The 18,499-nt window shown below is 50.3% G+C and overlaps 1 protein-coding gene across 2 annotated transcripts; it reads left to right on the forward strand.

Moving 5' to 3' along the window:
* Nucleotides 1–3,338: 3,338 nt before the first annotated feature.
* Nucleotides 3,339–7,583, forward strand: IRF2BP2 (interferon regulatory factor 2 binding protein 2). 2 transcript variants are annotated; one of them, XM_061182313.1, is made up of 2 exons: nt 3,339–4,626; nt 5,240–7,583. In XM_061182313.1, the coding sequence occupies exons 1-2, from the start codon at nt 3,561–3,563 to the stop codon at nt 5,953–5,955; spliced, it is 1,782 nt and encodes a 593-aa protein (XP_061038296.1). In that variant the 5' UTR covers nt 3,339–3,560; the 3' UTR covers nt 5,956–7,583. The 2 variants fall into 2 exon arrangements, with proteins under 2 accessions (XP_061038296.1, XP_061038303.1); XM_061182320.1 differs by having other exon boundaries at nt 3,339–4,578.
* The last annotated feature ends 10,916 nt before the right edge of the window (nt 7,584–18,499 follow it).

Raw genomic sequence — 18,499 nt, forward strand, 5'->3', positions numbered from 1 at the left:
GTTCTGGTTAAAAGCCAACTTCAATCCACTGCCCCACCAACACTTCACGGGGCATCTGCCTGCCTGTCCGTGTATGAACGTGTAGGAGCACACTGCAGCCAACCCGGTGACATTGACTCGGAGCGGCAAAGAGGATCATAATTCCCTTTTGAGAGGACCCGGAGCCTTTTAAGCAAGAGGGCAGAGTCTACGTGACTAAAACATACCAACTTCCTCTTTCATAAGTCATCACATGATGAACTACAATTACAATTCCTGCCTTGTCTCTGCGAATTGCAGACGCATTGCCTCACCCTAGAAACCCTGCTCCTGTGTGCGGAGCAGGCGGCTCTAACCGCTGCAGCAGCCGCTTTGGAAGGGATCCAACTCCAGTCTGTGCCGGGAGGGAGGGCGGTGGGTGGGAGACGAAAACAAAGCTCTGTTTACTTAGCATACATCGATAAAGCTGCTTCGGAGCTACATGAAAGGCCAGGCAGCATGAAAGACTTTTGATACAATATAAGGAATTGCTGCTCTGGATCCAGGGCCAGCCTTAACCCCCTTGACCCCGGATCCTTTTATGGCAGAAGAAACCAGAACTAAAACAGCCTTTCCATTTTCTAGCGGGCATTTCGTTAGGGAAGTTACAACAACTGAGTTTCGACATTGAACTGGTAGTGTAAAATAAAAAGGAAATGCTCTTCACTTGGAGAAGAAAAGCTCTGCTCTACAAAAATCCTTACTTAGTACCTCTCGAGGCAGAATTTGGATCTCGGTGTTTCTATTTGGGAGGGAGCCATCGGCTTTCCCACGAGGGTATTACGGTGCCTGCTCGCAGGTAAATGAGTAAAACTAGGCCGTGGCTCTAACCCCGAGTTGTTTTCTTTTAATATTTCCATCCCTGCCTAGGGGGGCCATTTCTTGGGGGTGTTGAGATGGCTCATCTCTTGCAGCACAGAGACTGGGCCTCATCCCCTCTGGGCAGTGGCCTAGTAGGTGAAGTCACACGCTAGAATGAGTGGTTCAGGGTCTCCAAGGAGAGTGACAGGTCCTGCGAGAGAGGCTCAACAACAAGGACCAGGTGTGGCCAAATCCACTGGCACCAGCTGCTGGGGACCGGGGTCCCATTCTCCCAGCTAGGAGAGGGTGGGGCAGGATTGTAATTGCAGGGCAATATCCGGGAACAGATGGGGAGACCTCTAGGGCAGGCGCACCTTCTCTGGAAATCCCCACGAGAAGTCGTGCAGGCTTCGCCTGCAAAAACATTTTGGTGCGGCATTACATTTTCTGTGCCATTTTCGAACAGGTTTTTTCATGTGCTTAAAGCAGCTCCCTCCGCTGTTTCTCTAGAAGTGTTCTTCCTCTTCCTTGTGGTTAATCCTTTGAGGCACCCTAGCATTTTCAACAGCAGCAACTAGAAAGAAACGTCAGCAGGATTTCTTTCCTCTCTCCCCACCTACCAATCCAGTTGTAGAAAAGATAATATAATTAGTACCCTGTTCTTCCCACACTTAACCAGCTCTTTCCAGTCTCAGGGAGAGATGTGGGCCTGTTTTCCAACAAAGGAAGCTCCGGAGGCCGCCCTTCCAGAGCTGAAGTGTAAAAGTCCCAACCAAGAGTGACTAAGCTCGCGTGTATTAGTTAAGACTAACGACCAGCCAAAAGTGATTTACCATAACACACGCCAGCTCCTCCTCCCGATAAAAGTGTGAAACTCAAGTGCTCACTTCACTTGGGCACCGTGTACGGCTGCCAACGGTGGCAGAGCGCGGCGGGCCTGGCCGGCTCCGCGGCCACACCTCGACTTCGCGCCAGGCGGCTCTGCACCCACCCAAGCCCAGCCTGGGCTGCGCGGTGGGCGCGAGGCCGTCCCTGCCCCACCGCCGGGCCGAGGAAGCCCGCGAACAGCCGGGCCCCGCGCCCCCCGCCGGCCAGCCAGCGGCTCAGCCCCACGGCGGGCGCGGACCGCACCGCAGCTCGTGCCCGCGCCCCGCGCCGCCTCGAGTCCGAGGTTGGCCCTGGGGGCGGGGCCCGGAGCCCCAGAGTCGCGGGCGGGGGGGCGGAGCCTGCGCGGTGACGCGGACGCGCGGGCCGCTGACCCTGGATCCCTGGAATGTGCATTCGTTCAATGAGGCCGCCAGTGCCAGCGGCGCCGAGTCACGTCCGCGCGGAGCGTGCGCACTCGGAGACGGCGGCGCACGCGGCCCGCGGCCCCGCGCCCACGTCACGCGCCCGCCGCGCGGACCTGAGCCGGGCAGCAGGGTCCTTCGCGCGGCAGGGTGGGCCGAAGACCGAGGGGGAGACTTGGTGTTTGCGAGGGCCCCATCGCGCGGCGTTCCCGCTCCCGCTCCCTCCCGGAAGGGCCCCGGGAAACGGCGGGCGGACGCGGTCCTGGGCTTGCGAGCACACACCTTCCTCTTAGGAAAACTTCAGGGGACCGGCGGCGCCTGTGTCCTTCCCAAGACACATGCGAGTGTAAAAGCACTTACCGAAGAGTTCAAATAAATAAAGCTCTGTAAAAAATGTGAACCACGCTTGATTTAAAAGCACCTATGCGCGAGAGATTACGGACAAAACCAAGTTACAAAGTGGCCTGTTTTTCAAAACATGAGTTTTAGCACGGTTTGTCCCAAACGGACCTGAAGGGGGGGGGGGGAACTCGGCCCGAAGAGTCGAGGTAGCCGAGCGGGTGGAGGAAGGCAAGCCGTGCCAGCCACGCGTTCACGTCGGGGACACGGGCCGCGGCGCGGGCGGGCGGGCAGGCGGGCGCCGCAGAGCCGGCTCTCCCGGCAGCGCTCAATCTCCGGCGGGGGGAGGGGGAGGGCGCGGGGGAGGGCGGGCGCGCGCGCGAGGGGAGGGGGCCCGCGCAGGCGCCTTGCGAGGCTGTCGAAGAATCAAGTCTGTAGAAGTGGAGCGGCCGCGGCGGCAGCAGCAGCAGCGACGGCGGCGGCGGAGCTGAGGCCGGTTGCGCGCTGACGCGGGCGCTGGAGAGCGGCGACGCCAGGAGCTGTGAGAGAGCAGCGGAGCGACCCGTGGCCCGCGCCGCGCCCGAGCTCCGCGCCGCCCGGCCGCCGCCGCCACCCCGGCGCGGCATGCCCCGCCGCTCGGGCTGAGCCTGCCCCGGCGGCCGCCCCCCGCCCCCCGCCCCCCCGGCCTCCCCGCCCCCCGCCCCGCACTTCGAGCCGGCCGCCGCCGCGACCTGCTGCGCTCCCCCGCGCCCGCGCGGCCCGTCTTCGCCCCGGTCTGGAGGCCCGCCGCGGCCCCGGCCGAGCCCCAGCCGCCGCGCCCGCCGCGCCGCGCCGCCCCGCCGTCCGCCCGCGCCCGCGCAGGCCGGGGGGACGTGCTGCCGCGGCTGCAGCCCCTCGCCCCGCGCCCGCCGCCCCTCGTGCACCGGGGGCGCTGCGCGGGCGCCGAGCCTTCGCGGGCTTTGCCGCCGCCGCCTCTGTGGCCGCCGCCGGTGGTGGGAGAGACGCGGGGTTGGGGGGGGAGGAGGGCGCGCGTGGTGCCGGCGGGGAGCGGCGGCGCCCCCCCCCTCCTCCTCCTCCGCCTCCTCCTCCTCCGGCGCCGCGGGCTCCTCGGACATGGCTGCGGCGGTGGCGGTGGCGGCCGCGTCCCGGCGGCAGTCGTGCTACCTGTGTGACCTGCCCCGCATGCCCTGGGCCATGATCTGGGACTTCACCGAGCCCGTGTGCCGTGGCTGCGTCAACTACGAGGGCGCCGACCGCGTCGAGTTCGTCATCGAGACGGCGCGGCAGCTCAAGCGGGCGCACGGCTGCTTCCCGGAGGGCCGCTCCCCGCCCGGCGCCGCGGCCCCGGCCGCCGCCAAGCCGCCGCCGCTCTCGGCCAAGGACCTCCTTCTGCAGCAGCAGCAGCAACAGCCGCCGCCGCCGCTCGGCCACGGCGGCCCCGAGGCCGCCCCGCGCGCCCCGCAGGCCCTGGAGCGTTACCCCCTGGCGGCCGCCGCGGCCGAGCGGCCTCCGCGCCTGGGCTCTGACTTCGGCGGCAGCCGCCCGGCCGCGAGCCTGGCCCAGCCGCCGACGCCGCAGCCGCCTCCCGTGAACGGCATCCTGGTGCCCAACGGCTTCTCCAAGCTGGAGGAGCCGCCCGAGCTGAACCGCCAGAGCCCGAACCCGCGGCGCGGCCACGCCGTGCCGCCCACTCTGGTGCCGCTCATGAACGGCTCGGCCACGCCGCTGCCCGCCGCGCTCGGCCTAGGCGGCCGCGCCGCCGCCTCGCTGGCCGCCGTGTCCGGGGCCGCGGCCGCCGGCCTGGGCTCGGCGCAGCCCGCCGAACTGGGCGCCCACAAGCGGCCGGCGTCCGTGTCGAGCGGCGCGGCCGCGGAGCACGAGCAGCGCGAGGCGGCGGCCAAGGAGAAGCAGCCGCCGGCGGGCTCGCATCGCGGCCCGGCCGACAGCCTGTCCTCGGGGGCCGGGGCGGCCGAGCTGGGCACCGAGGGCGCGGGCAAAGGCCGCGGGCCCGGCGAGCAGGACTGGGTCAACCGGCCCAAGACCGTGCGAGACACGCTGCTGGCGCTGCACCAGCACGGCCACTCGGGGCCCTTCGAGAGCAAGTTTAAGAAGGAGCCGGCCCTGACTGCAGGCAGGTTGTTGGGTTTCGAGGCCAACGGGGCCAACGGGTCTAAAGCAGGTAGGGGCGGCTGTGGAGTGAGGGGATCTAGGGGCAAGCCGGGGACGGAGAGCCGAGGAGGGGTGCTCTTCCCATTCGCCGTTCTCCCCCGGCCCAGAAACAACAAACACCCAACTTCCTGATCTGCCCGAGGCGGAACCAGTGCTTAGTGGCAACGTGTTCCTGTGCTGAAGCAGCATAACAGAGATGAGTCAGACGGGCTGATAGGCAGCGACACAGGGCTTTCCTTTCCCAGCACATTCCTGGCTGCGAGCAGGAGGGCACCAGTCACCTTTTAACCTGTGTGTGCGTGGCGCGGGGGGGACGTTAATCGTCAGGTGCACAGTGCAGTCTGGGGACAGGCAGGCCTGTGGGAAAACAGGCAGCGCTGTCGGGGCCATTTTCTGTGGCTTTTTTTTTTTTTTTTTTAACTGTTAGGTTGCCTCAGAGCCCCGTCCGTCTAAGTGGTTTAAGTTGCACGTGCTCTTTAAACTCCCGTGAGTTTTTATGGACCAGCTTTTAGAGAAGAGAAGTTCTTCGGGGAGTTTTGTTATGTGTTAGGAAAAAAAAGATCGTTTTTAGCGCACGTTCATTTACGTCCCTTTTTTTCCCTCTTATGTCTTTGTTCTTCCAGTTGCAAGAACTGCAAGGAAAAGGAAGCCTTCTCCAGAACCAGAAGGTGAAGTCGGGCCCCCTAAGATCAATGGAGAGGCACAGCCGTGGCTGTCCACGTCCACAGAAGGGCTGAAGATCCCCATTACTCCTACATCCTCTTTTGTGTCTCCACCGCCCCCCACTGCCTCACCTCATTCCAACCGGACCACACCGCCTGAAGCGGCCCAGAACGGCCAGTCCCCCATGGCAGCCCTAATCTTGGTAGCAGACAATGCGGGGGGCAGTCATGCCTCAAAAGATGCCAGCCAGGTGCACTCCACCACCAGGAGGAACAGCGGGAGCCCACCCTCTCCGTCCTCTGTGAACCAAAGAAGGCTGGGCCCCCGAGAGGTGGGCGGCCAGGGGGCAGGCAGCACAGGAGGACTGGAGCCCGTGCACCCCGCCAGCCTCCCGGACTCCTCGCTGGCGGCCAGCGCCCCGCTGTGCTGCACCCTCTGCCACGAGCGGCTGGAGGACACCCACTTCGTGCAGTGCCCGTCCGTCCCCTCGCACAAGTTCTGCTTCCCTTGCTCCAGACAAAGCATCAAACAGCAGGGAGCCAGTGGAGAGGTCTATTGTCCCAGTGGGGAAAAATGCCCCCTTGTGGGCTCCAATGTCCCCTGGGCCTTCATGCAAGGGGAAATTGCAACCATCCTTGCTGGAGATGTGAAAGTGAAAAAAGAGAGAGACTCGTGACTTTCCGGTTTCAGAAAAACCCAATGATTACCCTTAACTAAAACTGCTTGAATTGTGTATATATCTCCACATATATATATATCCAAGACAAGGGAAATGTAGACTTCATAAACATGGCTGTATAATTTTGATTTTTTTGAATACATTGTGTTTCTATTTTTTTTTTCTTTTTTTGACGACAAAAGGTATGTACTTATAAAAGCATTTTCTTCTTTTGTTAACGTTATTAGCATATCTTTGTGCTTTATTATCCTGGTGACAGTTACCGTTCAATGTAGGCTGTGACTTGCGCTGCTTTTTTAGAGCACTTGGCAAATCAGAAACGCTTCTAGCTGTATTTGTATGCACTTATTTTAAAAAGAAAAAAAAAAAGCCAAATACATTTTCTGACGTTGTAAGATTGCCTTACTGTCTGTTATTCCTTATTGCTGGCCCCTTTCTCAGGCTGGAGGCCAAGTGGTGGAGACGGAAAGGAAATGAGCGAAAGGGGCACTGTTGTGAAGTGGGCATGCCACTGGGAAATGTCACCAAGTTTCCCCCCAAACGTTGTCCTTTGAGACTAACAGGAAATCGATTTTGAATCTTTATCGATTTTGGATTTTGTTCTTAAAGTTCAGTTGTTGGGCTGTTGATGACTGCCTGAGAGTTGCTGCTGAGAGATTTTCAGGACTGGGCGGGGGTGGGCGGGGGGCGATTTTTTTGTTTGTTTTAAGGCAAAGTTGACCACTGTTCACGGCCCATGTGATCAGTTGTAAGATTACAGTGCTGCAGGCTAGTCGGTTGCATAATACACAGTCCAGTGACTCGAGGCAGTGGTAACGGATGGTGGTGAGGACGAGATGGCACTGCCATCTTTGCGTGGAGCCTGGCTCTGCAGCCCCACTTGATCTTTCGAAACACCCTGGAGCGCTCTTGTCTGTCGTTGGCTGTGGTCGTTTTCCTTTGAAGAGAGTCGAAAGAGAAGTCCAGGTGAACTTGGAGATTGTGGGATTGGTTTCGTTTCTGTTTTGCGTTTTGTTGTTTTATCATTTATCTGTAGTCCCATTGCTGTTGATGTGATCACCTACACTCTGTTTGTAGTGAGTGCTAAATACAGTATGGTACAATGGCAGTAACAGCGCAGGGTCCTGCCAGGACTGCCCGTGGGCATATCAGTGACAGCCCAAATGGGGGTGGAGGAAACCTGTAATTTCCTTCTTACATGTGTGTGAAATACCACGTGAATAATACTGCTCTTCTGGACAAAAATGATAAACTAGTGAAAATTAAAGAAAGGGTTTTACATAATAGACAGGCCCCACCTCTCAAACTTTTTTTAGAAATGTTTTGTAAACTAATTTCTTTTGATTACTATTTTGCATCAGTAAAATGAGTTTTTTTAAACCAATAAATCATCAGTTATTAGAAATAGTTGTCTCACAGTGATACTGGTTTTTGTTCTGTGCTGTTATGATTTAACATTGACAGGAACACTACTTTAAATCCTTTCATGTTCAGGTGTTTGTAACTTGGCCCTCTAATTAGGCTGGATCATGGCTTCCAGGTCTGCTACAACTTCTGTGTATCGTTCCCAACCGAGCTTTTATTTTAATTTGAAAATATAGATTGTTACCCACTTTGGATCCTTCTTCAGTTGTGTTTTTGTCTTTCATTTTTAAATTGCTCAAATATTTTTTAATGGTCGGGTTATTAGCACTTGAAAATCAGATACTGCACCAAATACAGTATTTTTTTCATGGTGTTTTTAATGAGCGCACCTATTAATGCTGTGCAAATTCATGTTACCCGTCATTGTTATATTGCAAACAGACTTGCATGATTAACCAGTTTGTTGTTACACTTTTTTTTTTTAAATTGGAGTATCTATGACTCAGAGCAGACCGGTTTCTCTTATGTAAATGCACACATGCAGAAACACAGTCAATTTTACATGCCCATAAAGACATTTGTAAAGAATTCAACTTACTATGGTCTGTTGTATAAATGCATATCTAGGCACTTTATTATAAACTGGAATTTGACCTCATAGATGTTACAAGTTGATCAGTCATTTGACCTAATTTGTGGTAGCTATCTGTATGTTTTGCATTCTCAATACAGATAAGCTTTCCAAAAAGATTAGTAAAGAACCATCCTGCTGTTTTGAATAAGTCTATCCAGCTGTGGAAAAGACAACCTATGGTATCTCTGTGCTGCTTTTCAAGAGGGAGAATTTAAACAGCTTTAAAGGGCTGTGTGTTGAGTTTACTCCTATTAAAAAATAAGAGTCCGACTGGCCCTTGGGTGGCCTTCGTTAGAAGGCTTGCAGCTGGAAAGTGTTGATATGGGTTATATCTCTGGCATTCTCGTAAGTTAAAAAGTTAACACTGGGACATGGGTTTGATCCTTTGTTGTACCTGATGACAGTGCAGAGATTCTCCACAGCTGGATAAAGATGTCAGAAAGCTACTTACTGTACATGGGCAGTATCAGATTTCAAATCCTAATATTTCAGCTGTGCTTTTAATACTCAAAATATTAGGGGATGGGGTGTTGAAGCTTTCACTTTTTTGCTTTAACAATTTATAGAATTTAACAGATGTACTGTCTTTCATGTGGCCTCACATTAAAAGTTATGAGAACGTACACATGGTTTACAACTTTTACTAGATACCTTTCCTTGGCCACCAAGTATTTTAAAAGTGTGCCACCTTTTAACCTTTATTTTTTTAAGTTGAAGGTGATACTTTTTCTATATATGATGAAACTCATGTCAACTGAAGTGAGTGTAATCTCAGATATCAACATTATTCTATTTTAAAATCATGCTATGGAAATATCACCTGCATTCTGTCATTTGTCAGATTTACAGTACCTTTTTATTTTTTCTTTAACTTTTAGCATTAAATAAAAATAAAATTGGGAGCACTGAACATTTTCTGAGGCCTTTTTTAATTGTTGAAAGTAAGCTTAGAGTGGCTGTTTTAATCACTAGTGGCAATGAGACCAAAGGATGTGTGGGTTTGGGGTTGAGGTTTGACTGGAACGGCAGGAGAATAGCAGGAGATAAAAGACATGGAACAAAAAGGCAACTGATGGAAGGAAGAAAAAAGTGCTAGGGACTGGGGAAAGGGCAACTGGGTAGGGGAAGCAGATAACGGGAAGAGCTGAACAAAGTACAGCCAGAAAGCACTTGTTTACTTTTCAACTTGCAGTCCAGCCAGCCATTCTGCAATAGTAGATTGGAAGGGGAAGATAGTGACAACATTGAAAAGACTGTCAAGACACGGAGCTGCTCTTTGGAAAGCCGTGGAATAAAACAGCCATGTTGGGCCAGAGGAAATGCACTGAAGACAAAAGAGAAAAAAAAAAAAAAAAAGCCTACCTTTTGGAAAGCTTTGGAATAAAAGTCAGAGCCAAAGCCATGTGTGAGCTTTGTTGAAGCCCTGAAACCTTAAATTTATAAACGCAGATAAAAGGTGGAATGCACTGAGATCCTTTTTCAAACTCCTGTCTGCTATCACGTAGGAAGAAATTTCCTGGATGTTTGCAGCTTTTTCTCTTCTTGTTGATCAGTGGCTTGGCAGACTTCTCTACGAAAGGAACTTGTGAAACTTATCGTTTTAAGATAAAGGTACACATAGACTTACTAGGTGTTTTAAGTTAAACAGCAACAGTTTATGCGCAGTTGAGTGTATTTTCGTTAGAGGTGGCCCAGTAACTTGGGGAGCCCATCACTATATATAGTTTAATTTTTTAATTAGCCTGTTTAAGGCAGTTTTCAGGAAACAGTGTCCTTAGTAAGTTATTTATAGATGATAATACACGTGATGTTTCATTTAATAATTAGCTTAAAAGAAATGTTAAACTCTTAGTCTTCTTAAAGATGCTAAATTTTATTTTTAGTGAAATTTTAGTGCAGCTTGCAGAAGTCATTTTTAAAATTTCAAAGTAAACTTTAATGATTGCATTCAGTTTTCAGTTAAAAAACCCAAACAAACTAGACCCTTGATGTGGCAGATGTCTTTGTTTATTCCCCAAAGCTGGGAAAAAGTTGAAGGGGAAAACATGGAGCTCCTTTTTAATTCCTAGACTTTTAAGTCCCTCCTTACTCAAAGTTGTTTTGCATTTGATTTATAGATGGTTTTATTTGGTTAGTGAAGAGTAAAATGTTTCTCTTCCTGATTCCAAAGTGTATACGTGGAATCATTCAGAAAAATGTTCAGTCGTGTGTAGGCCACTGGAAGTACTGAGTCACCCTCATTTGCTTGCCTTTTCTTCATAGGGAACAGTGAGAAGACACGCCTTTCCTCTGTCACAGACCAAGGGCAGAGGCACCAATGAATGGAATACAGATTTACCTACTTCATCATCTGGGGTTCTAGAAATGGAGTGCGTGTGCGTGTGCGTGCGCGCACGCGCGCGCACACACACACACACACACACACACACACACACACACACACACGTGCAGTTTAACTCCTTCAGTGCCACTGGTTAGGCCTCTGACAGCAATAGTATTGATTACAATACAATTGGTTACAACTAAATAAAAATTATGGGTGTGACTTCCCAGATTGTCAACTACCTAGATGCCTTGTTGCTGTTTCTGTTGACAGCCTGCATTTTCCTCAGAAGTTAGGAACCCCTCACAGTAATTTAAAAGGCACAAAGATACAAAAAGTCAATTTGTAAATTACTTACGAGGTTGGAAGATAGAAAATGACTGGATTTACGGATTATCTGTGGATTTCTCTATTAATCCCCAGATAAAACCATAATTAGGGATATCCACACTATCCTAATTTACCATTAACAAAATCATTTATACTCAATTTAACAGTGAAATTTGTTTTAACTCATCAGTCTGTTAACTTGCTCCTTCCCCATGTCCATACAACTTAAAATGCTTGATTTTAAAATACCTTTGTTAATTTGAGGTGTAACTTACTGTTTTTTTAAATTATAGAATATGAAATCTACATCTGCACTGGTCTTTATCACAACATAAGGGGCTGAGCAGCACAAAACAATCCATGCAAGCCACAGGAAAAGTATTTTAGGGCAAAAAGTATACCATAGGCAAATCATTTAGCCATTGGGTCTTAAAGCTGGTCTTTTAATCTGAAAAACGATGGAGTAAAGTTTCCTTAATAGAACCCCATCTTATTAGAATGGTATAAACAGTTTCTACTATAATACAATCTTAAACATTGCTTTGAAAAAAATGTAGAATAGCCGTTTAAAACTAAAAATCATAGTATAGCAAGTCTTCCGTGCACGTAAAGTTTATCACAAAAGTCAGCCTTGAAAATCCTCTAGGAGATGAATTTTCTCCTAGGTCAGATGAGGTCTGAAGACTAGACTACGGGATTCCTAGTTTCACTTGCAAGCGTCAATGCACTGGTTGATCTCATCCTTTGAGCTTTAGAAGCTGTATTGCATAATCTAAAGAACCTCTTCCAGCAACTCAGCAGAAGCCCTTGATGCTCAGATAAGACATCCTATATAGAGTAATATGTCACATTTCAATATTTCTAAATATAGTTTATATTTTGGGGAAAATGAACCATTATATAATCTGTAGATTTCATCACTTAACCACTTTTACTTAGCAAAATTGCCATTTCACTCTTGGTATCATTACCAGCAGGTAACATTCAGATGCCCATGAGGGGACGGGCATCTTCCACAACAAATGAGTCATGTTTTGTTGTGCAGGTGCTCAGGTAGCAACCTTAGCAGATAAATATTTAGGTCACTGTATATTTCTCTGCCATTTAGAAAACAGCTTTCTTGTGACAGTGCAAGTAGAATATTTTGCACTGTAAATGTGGCTACCTCGCCAGGAAAAACAAAAATCCTGAAACAACATTTCCCCGGAGCTAAAGGCCTAAATGTATTTTAATGTATGGAAAGATTTTTTGTAACTCATTATTTTTAAGCTCAAAATTACTGAGCTTTATTTTCTTTTATCATAGGATTTTAAAATATTAACCATACAAGTAAGAGTTGTGCAGAGAAGTGAAACGTAGGAGTAGGCATTGTCTAGGACTGAATAAATCAGCATTTCTTTACACACAGCCTTGGCCTTGGGCCTTTCATGTTCTCCGCAGCCTGAGAGAGCTGCAAAGCAGAAAAAGGCTGCTGTGCGCCTTAACCCGGGCTCCGGCCTCCTACCCCATGTTGTTATTTCCGGCCTCCAAATAGCAATTCGATTAGCCTTTTTTTGGTGATAAAAGATAAAGATTTATTGTACCCCATATGCAACTGAAATCAGAATTTCACAGGAGGGTCACAGTCATTAGGGAAGTTTTGGAATACTCTTAACAAGCAACATATGGACTGTTGCTGTTATTATTTAACACCTATTAAGTAGGCACATCATTCTAGGCTTTGAACAGCTGAGAGGCCACAGCCCCCAGCTTCCTTGGAGCCTAGAGTCAAGGCCGCAGGTAGGTAGTGTGTTTGCTTGACGAAGGGCACATACTAACAAGAGTTAACCACGAACTGGTTTCCTTCCAGGAGTTTGGAAAGTACAGTCAGAGCTAAATTCTTACATGGAGAACTGAGTCTCTTCCTAGAACTTACATCCAGAACTTTGGTAGGATTCTGATACAGGAACACGATCCTATGGTCAAAGCGCTTTCATTACGCCCAGCATGAAACCATCACACACGAAAAGGGGCCGCGGGACACCATTATCTTCATACGAATCAACAGACCGGTTGAAAACATGGGGCCTAGGTCAGCATTGTCAAATTGTAGCTTTTTCTTTTTTTACTTTTTATTGTTGCTCAGCATGGCGTTTTTTAAAAAGGAAGAAAACAGCCGCCAGCTCTGCCAATCCCTGTTTACTCGACGGGAAGGAAAGGGGAGGAGGCTCCCTGACTCTCCAGCCGCCTGCGTAAAGGCCTTCGACCACGAGGAGACCTTGCTGTGGTTTCCAGCGCGGAACCCTGGCTCACGCCGCGCCCGTATTTATGGATTCTAGAACTTTTCCCCGGGCCGCTCCGGCCAGCGCTGCGCCAGCTCCCCGCGCCGCGATCTGCGCACGTGGAGCCGCGCGACCCCGCGGCGGGCCGGGCCGGGCCGGGCCGGGGGCGGGGGCGGGGCCGGGGAGGGGCGGGGCCTGGCCCGGAAGCGGCGGCGGCGGCGCGCCCGACCCGCGCCCACTCGGCCGACTAGCGGCCAGGTCAGACCCAGCGCACCCTGGCCCAGCGAGTCAGGTCCGCCAGCACGCCAGCTGCCGCGGCTATAATTAGAGGGGAGCCTGGGCCCGGCCGAGCCTGATCCCCCGCGCCCCCCGCCGGCGTTCCCGGGAGGAATGTGCGGGCGCGAGTGCCCCGTGCGTCGCCGCCACCGCGCTCCCGGGACGGTCACCGCGTGGTGGACCAAATAAAGTAAAAGACCTGGCTTCTGCTGGGCGAGGAGCCAGCAGGACCCGGGAGCCAGCTCAGGGGTGGGGCGAGCCTTCGGCTGCCCAGAAAAGATCAAACGCGCGTCAGCAACAGCCGTGCCTGCCGCCTGCAAGGGTCCCTGGCGCGGGCCCGGCTGTACTAGGTGGATTGTCTTAAGTGGGAGATGGCGCATGACTATAGCTGCCCCAAATGTCACTCCCTTTTTGGAAATCATGATGCTGCTTTTTTTTTTTTTTTTTTTTTTTTAAAGACTGTGGCTATAATAAGGCAAATGTTCCATGCTGGTGGAGTAAACACTCATGCTTAAGGGGCATCTGTCTTAGCAGAAAGCACTCTGGTAACACCGTGCATGTTAATAAAAATGTATGGGGTTGGCCAGAAAGTTCGTTTGGGTTTTTCCAGCAGATGGTACGGGAAAAACCCGAACGAACTTTTTGGCCAATCCCAATATTTATTAAGCAAACCTCAGGACGTGCTCCTATGGGTACTACCAAGTCAAATAAAGTACTGTAACAGCTGACTGCTTGAAAGGGAGTTGCCTTTTCAGAGAGGAAACTTTTCAGTTAGAAAAAGTTTTTCTCTCGTCATAGTACTTACTATTGAGGTCTTGAAGTGCCACCCAATTAATTAACTTCTAATTTTTGTTAATTATTGAATTTAATACTCTGCAGTAATATCTCCAAAAATAATAATAACAGTCATGACCCCTGTCCTTTTAACAAAATGACGTTTATGACCAGTCTTGGAGCGCAAGCCTAGGAAGTTCACTGTGGTCTAAGAGTTGTATAACAGTTTCAGTCATTGTTTAAAAAGTGATTGCAGTACATTGACCGGAAGCTAAAAAAAAAATAAAGCTTTGCTCCAGGCTTAAGAATACCTAGACGCAACCCTACTAAAAGACTTCCTTCATCAACATATTTTTCTTTCCAGATAACAGGCACAAAGACACATTTTAGAAGCTTGAGGTGGAAATCATACAAAACAGTCCACTCCTTATGTATTTTATCGAGGAACCTGGAAGCCTTTTCAGGTTGAAATTCGATTCCTAGGAGGTTATTCTTGCTCGAGCCTGTTTGTCTTGATACAGCAGCACCGTCGTCAGCACTGCTCTGCTCCTTCACAAAGATCGCTAAGAGGGAACTCTGCTGAGAGCTGCAAATTCAAGTTTTTATGAAAACACACCTCAGAATTGTCCAGTTCTTTCCCAGATACACAAAAACACTGGAATAAAGGTCAGGAAGTCTCCAGATATTCTTGGGCTTTGTGTGATCATTTCACGTAATTCAATTAATGTTGTGTTTCTATTTCGCAATTATTGAGAGAAAACATTACCATGTACTTACCTCAGAAGGGGCTAAGGAATTAAACTGGACAATCTCTCTGATAGCATTTTGGTTCTTCATCTATCAGCCGGACATGAGAAAGCACTGGGTGTATGAGATACGCATTAGGTGCTTGGCGCAGTGAATGTGTACCACTAAAAATATAGACTCCCAGTTATTACATGAAAGGGGGTCATGGCAAACAGCATTGAAATGATGGTGAGAAGGGGCTCCCCCTGCTGTCATCATAGAAGACACATCGTCTCCCAGGCCACAGTCCTGTACCTGGGACACCCATTGGATGTAAAGCTTAGTATCAGATGATTTGTGAAGTTATCATCACCTTGGGGGATATATCATTCTACTGAAAAGAAAATGAAATAAAATTATAGACCACACATAAAGGAAATGAATATTTTCTTTAAAGGGTTCTATGCTCAGATTCATTTACTGAAGGGTCAACCTACCTGAAAACCACCAAAATCGTTTACCTCAGTCCATTTATGGCTTTAAAAGCAAGAATGGTATTTGTGTGACTCGTGGCAGGTGGGCAGGTGGCGGGCCTGGGGGTTAGGGGGCGAGGGGAGGGCTGGGGGAGTGAGGATACGATGGAGCCTATTGTGTTCTTTTAAAATAATCAATCAATAAATATGATGGGGTCTTCCCTGGTGGCTCAGTGGTTAAGAATCCGCCTGCCAATGCAGGGGACACGGGTTCGAGCCCTGGTCCAGGAAGGTCCCACATGCCACGGAGCAACTAAGCCCGTGCGCCACAACTACAGAGCCTGCACGCTAGAGCCCTCAAGCCACAACTACTGAGCCTGCGCTCTAGAGCCCACGAGCCACAACTACTGAGTCCACGTGCCACAACTACTGAAACCCGCGCACCTAGAGCCCGTGCTCCGCAACAAGAGAAGCCACCTCAATGAGAAGCCCGCGCACCGCAACGAAGACCCAACTCAGGCAGAAATAAATAAATAAATAGATTAATTAGTTAAAAAAAAAACTCTCCTTGGGATGGTCACATAATAAACATAGAGTCTAATTATCCCCAAACAGGAAGCGTCAGAGGGAGGGGAGAGTGACCAGCTCAGCCCCTCATCCCTCAGCTGACACCTGAGACCTCACCACTCAGGTCTTCCCCATGGGTCCTCTATGGATGGAATCCCTCTGAGAGACCTTCTTTAAATGCCTATTTACACCATCCCCCAAACTCCAGGGTTCTCTATCCAAGCCCCCACTCCATGGAACCCTCCCCCATCACCCCTGATGGGAACGGATTTCCGGCCTTTGTCCCTTCTTGTGCCTGCAAACTCTGCCCTTCAGGCTTCCATTGCAAGTCTGCAGGGCTCCCGTCTGCCTAGCTTCTGCCAGCCCCGTCCATCCTTGGCCCTGAGGGAGAGGACAAAGGAAGGCCACCGTGTTCTAGGGGCCAGAGAGAGAGATTGGCTTGGAGACGTCTGAGTATGCTTCGGTTCTGGTTATGTTTCTCTAGCAGCAAGGGTTAAGGCCAGTTTTACCCTAAGTTAACTAAATGTGTATATCACTCACCACACCACAGGTATGGAGGGATTACTAATACTTACAGTGTAGAATTGTGCGCATGATCATGTGCTGTAAGCTCTAAAGTAACACAAAAATGCCGACTTTCACTGTTTAACTTGGGATTTCCCTACCCATAGAAGCTTTACCTGAGTCATGAAGTCAGGGACTTACTTCCCCTTACATATAATTTATAAAAATATCAAGACTGAGACCAGTTTCTGGACAGCTCCACTGATTAACTTTTCTCTGACCATCTGTCAAGTGTTTATCCAAGAGTGTTCTCCCAAATCCCAAGCTCGTCCTAAGGATGCAGCCTTTTCTAGAAGCAAGTTCTCCTAGCTTTGGTGCAGTTACAAGTCACTGGGTCACATTTGTACTCTGCCTCGCGGAAATGCTGTGTTTGGGTGTGCCGTGAGGTCCTCGGTGGGAGCCAGGAGGTCAAAGGCGACAGGAGAAATGCAAACTCTTTTCGGCAAGGCTGGGAGGGCCTGTGAGTGAGCTGCCCTTCCGTCTGGTCACCACAGGAAGGCCACAAGAAACAGAGAAGTCTGCGTTCAGACACCTAAGGAGGCTAACTCCTGTGGGCAGATCTGACAAGAGACTGGAGTACCCCGGTACTAAACTATAAGGTGCTGTGAAGGGGGCGTGTTAAACTAAGTGTCTTATTTCATTGTGGGCTAAAGATTTCATGTGGGATCGTTCATATGGGAGCTGCTGCCCAGCCGCTCTGGTTACCCTGAGCCATAATGAACGTATTTATAAGTCATCACGGCAGCTTTGGGGAGGCATGGTCACTCTACAGGGAGAGAGGGGGAAGGGGTGAGGGCTGCACAGAGGAGGAGACACTGGCACTCCTCTGCCCTGGGCCCTGGGTCCCACCACGAAGGCTCGACCCCGTCGACCCCAGTCCCCCAAAATATCCAGGCATGAAGAACTTCTGGGTGCCTCTCCCAGCCCCAGGATCACCTAGTACCACTGAGTTCCCATGTGACTCCCTGAGTCTCCTTCCCTGCCCTGTCTTAGGACCACTGCCCCTAGGGAAGGCTTCTAGATGACTCCACGGTCCCTAGGTCACAGCGCTCAGCTACTCCCTCCCTTTCTTGGCCCGTGTTGGCCAAGTCCATGGGACCGGGCTCTGCCTTGGTCTTACCCTTAAGTTCTACTTGGTTGTCCTGCCCCTCACCCTAGGCCTCCTCTAGGACTGGAGATTTGTTTTAAGCCCGAGTGCAGTGGTAAGGACGCTGCTTCTTGCCTGGTTTCCTCCCCAACATCTCCTGAATGATGGCTTTCTGCTCCAGGCTCCCTGTCATCATGCTGTCCTCACCTGCTGAGACTCTGTTACCTTATGGGGCTCCATGGTGCCAACCACTTGCTAGATGGTGCCTGAGACTTTCAGAGCCTAAAGGCTCCCTGCCATCATTTCCCAAATCAGACTTTGCCACCATATCAGTTGAACCAGTGCTCGTCCCACCCTAGTGAACAAGTCTTATGTCATTGTATTAGGGTTTTTCAGAGAAACAGAATATATATCCTATTGCTTCTGTGATATATACGGTAGATGATAGATAGATAGATTTTAATAAATTGGCTCACACAGTTGTGGGTACTGGCAAGTCCAAAATCTTAGAGCAGGCCAGCAGGCTGGAATTTCATGAAAGGGTTGATGTTGCAGTCTTGAGTCTGAAATCTGCAGGCAGAAACCCAGGCAGAGTTTCTTTGTTGTTGTCTTGGGAATTCCTGCTTCAGGAAACCTCAGTCTTTGCTCTTAAGGCCTTCAACTGATTAGATGAGGCCCACCCACAGTATGAAGGGCAATCTGCTTGACTCAAAGTCTACTGATTTAAATGTTAATCATATCCAAAAAGTACCTCCACAGCAACATCTAGACTGGGAGAACCTGTGGGTGACCTACCTTTCGCTTGACCAAACAATTGGGTACCATGGCCTAGCCAAGCTGACACATAAAGTAATCATCATGGTCACTTTCTAAGTTTTCTTTTCCTTCTCCTCTGGCTGCCCCAGGCTGTGATGCTTCTATCAGTGATGATGCTTTCAAATACAAAGTCACAAAAAATCTATTCAAACAGGCTTAACCTATAAAGGGAACTTTTTGGCTCTTGGAACTGAAAAATCCACAGGCAGGCCACCCTGAGGTCTGACTCACTTCAGGTTTGTACCTCATCTCTCCCTGGTTCTCTTGGCTCCACCTTCCCTGTGTTGATGTTATATTCAGGCAGGCCTCTCTCAAGATTATAAGATTGCTTCTTATTCCCATCCA

This window comes from Eubalaena glacialis, chromosome 1 (genome assembly GCF_028564815.1).
Source record: "Eubalaena glacialis isolate mEubGla1 chromosome 1, mEubGla1.1.hap2.+ XY, whole genome shotgun sequence".
Classification (NCBI taxonomy): Eukaryota; Metazoa; Chordata; class Mammalia; order Artiodactyla; family Balaenidae; genus Eubalaena; species Eubalaena glacialis.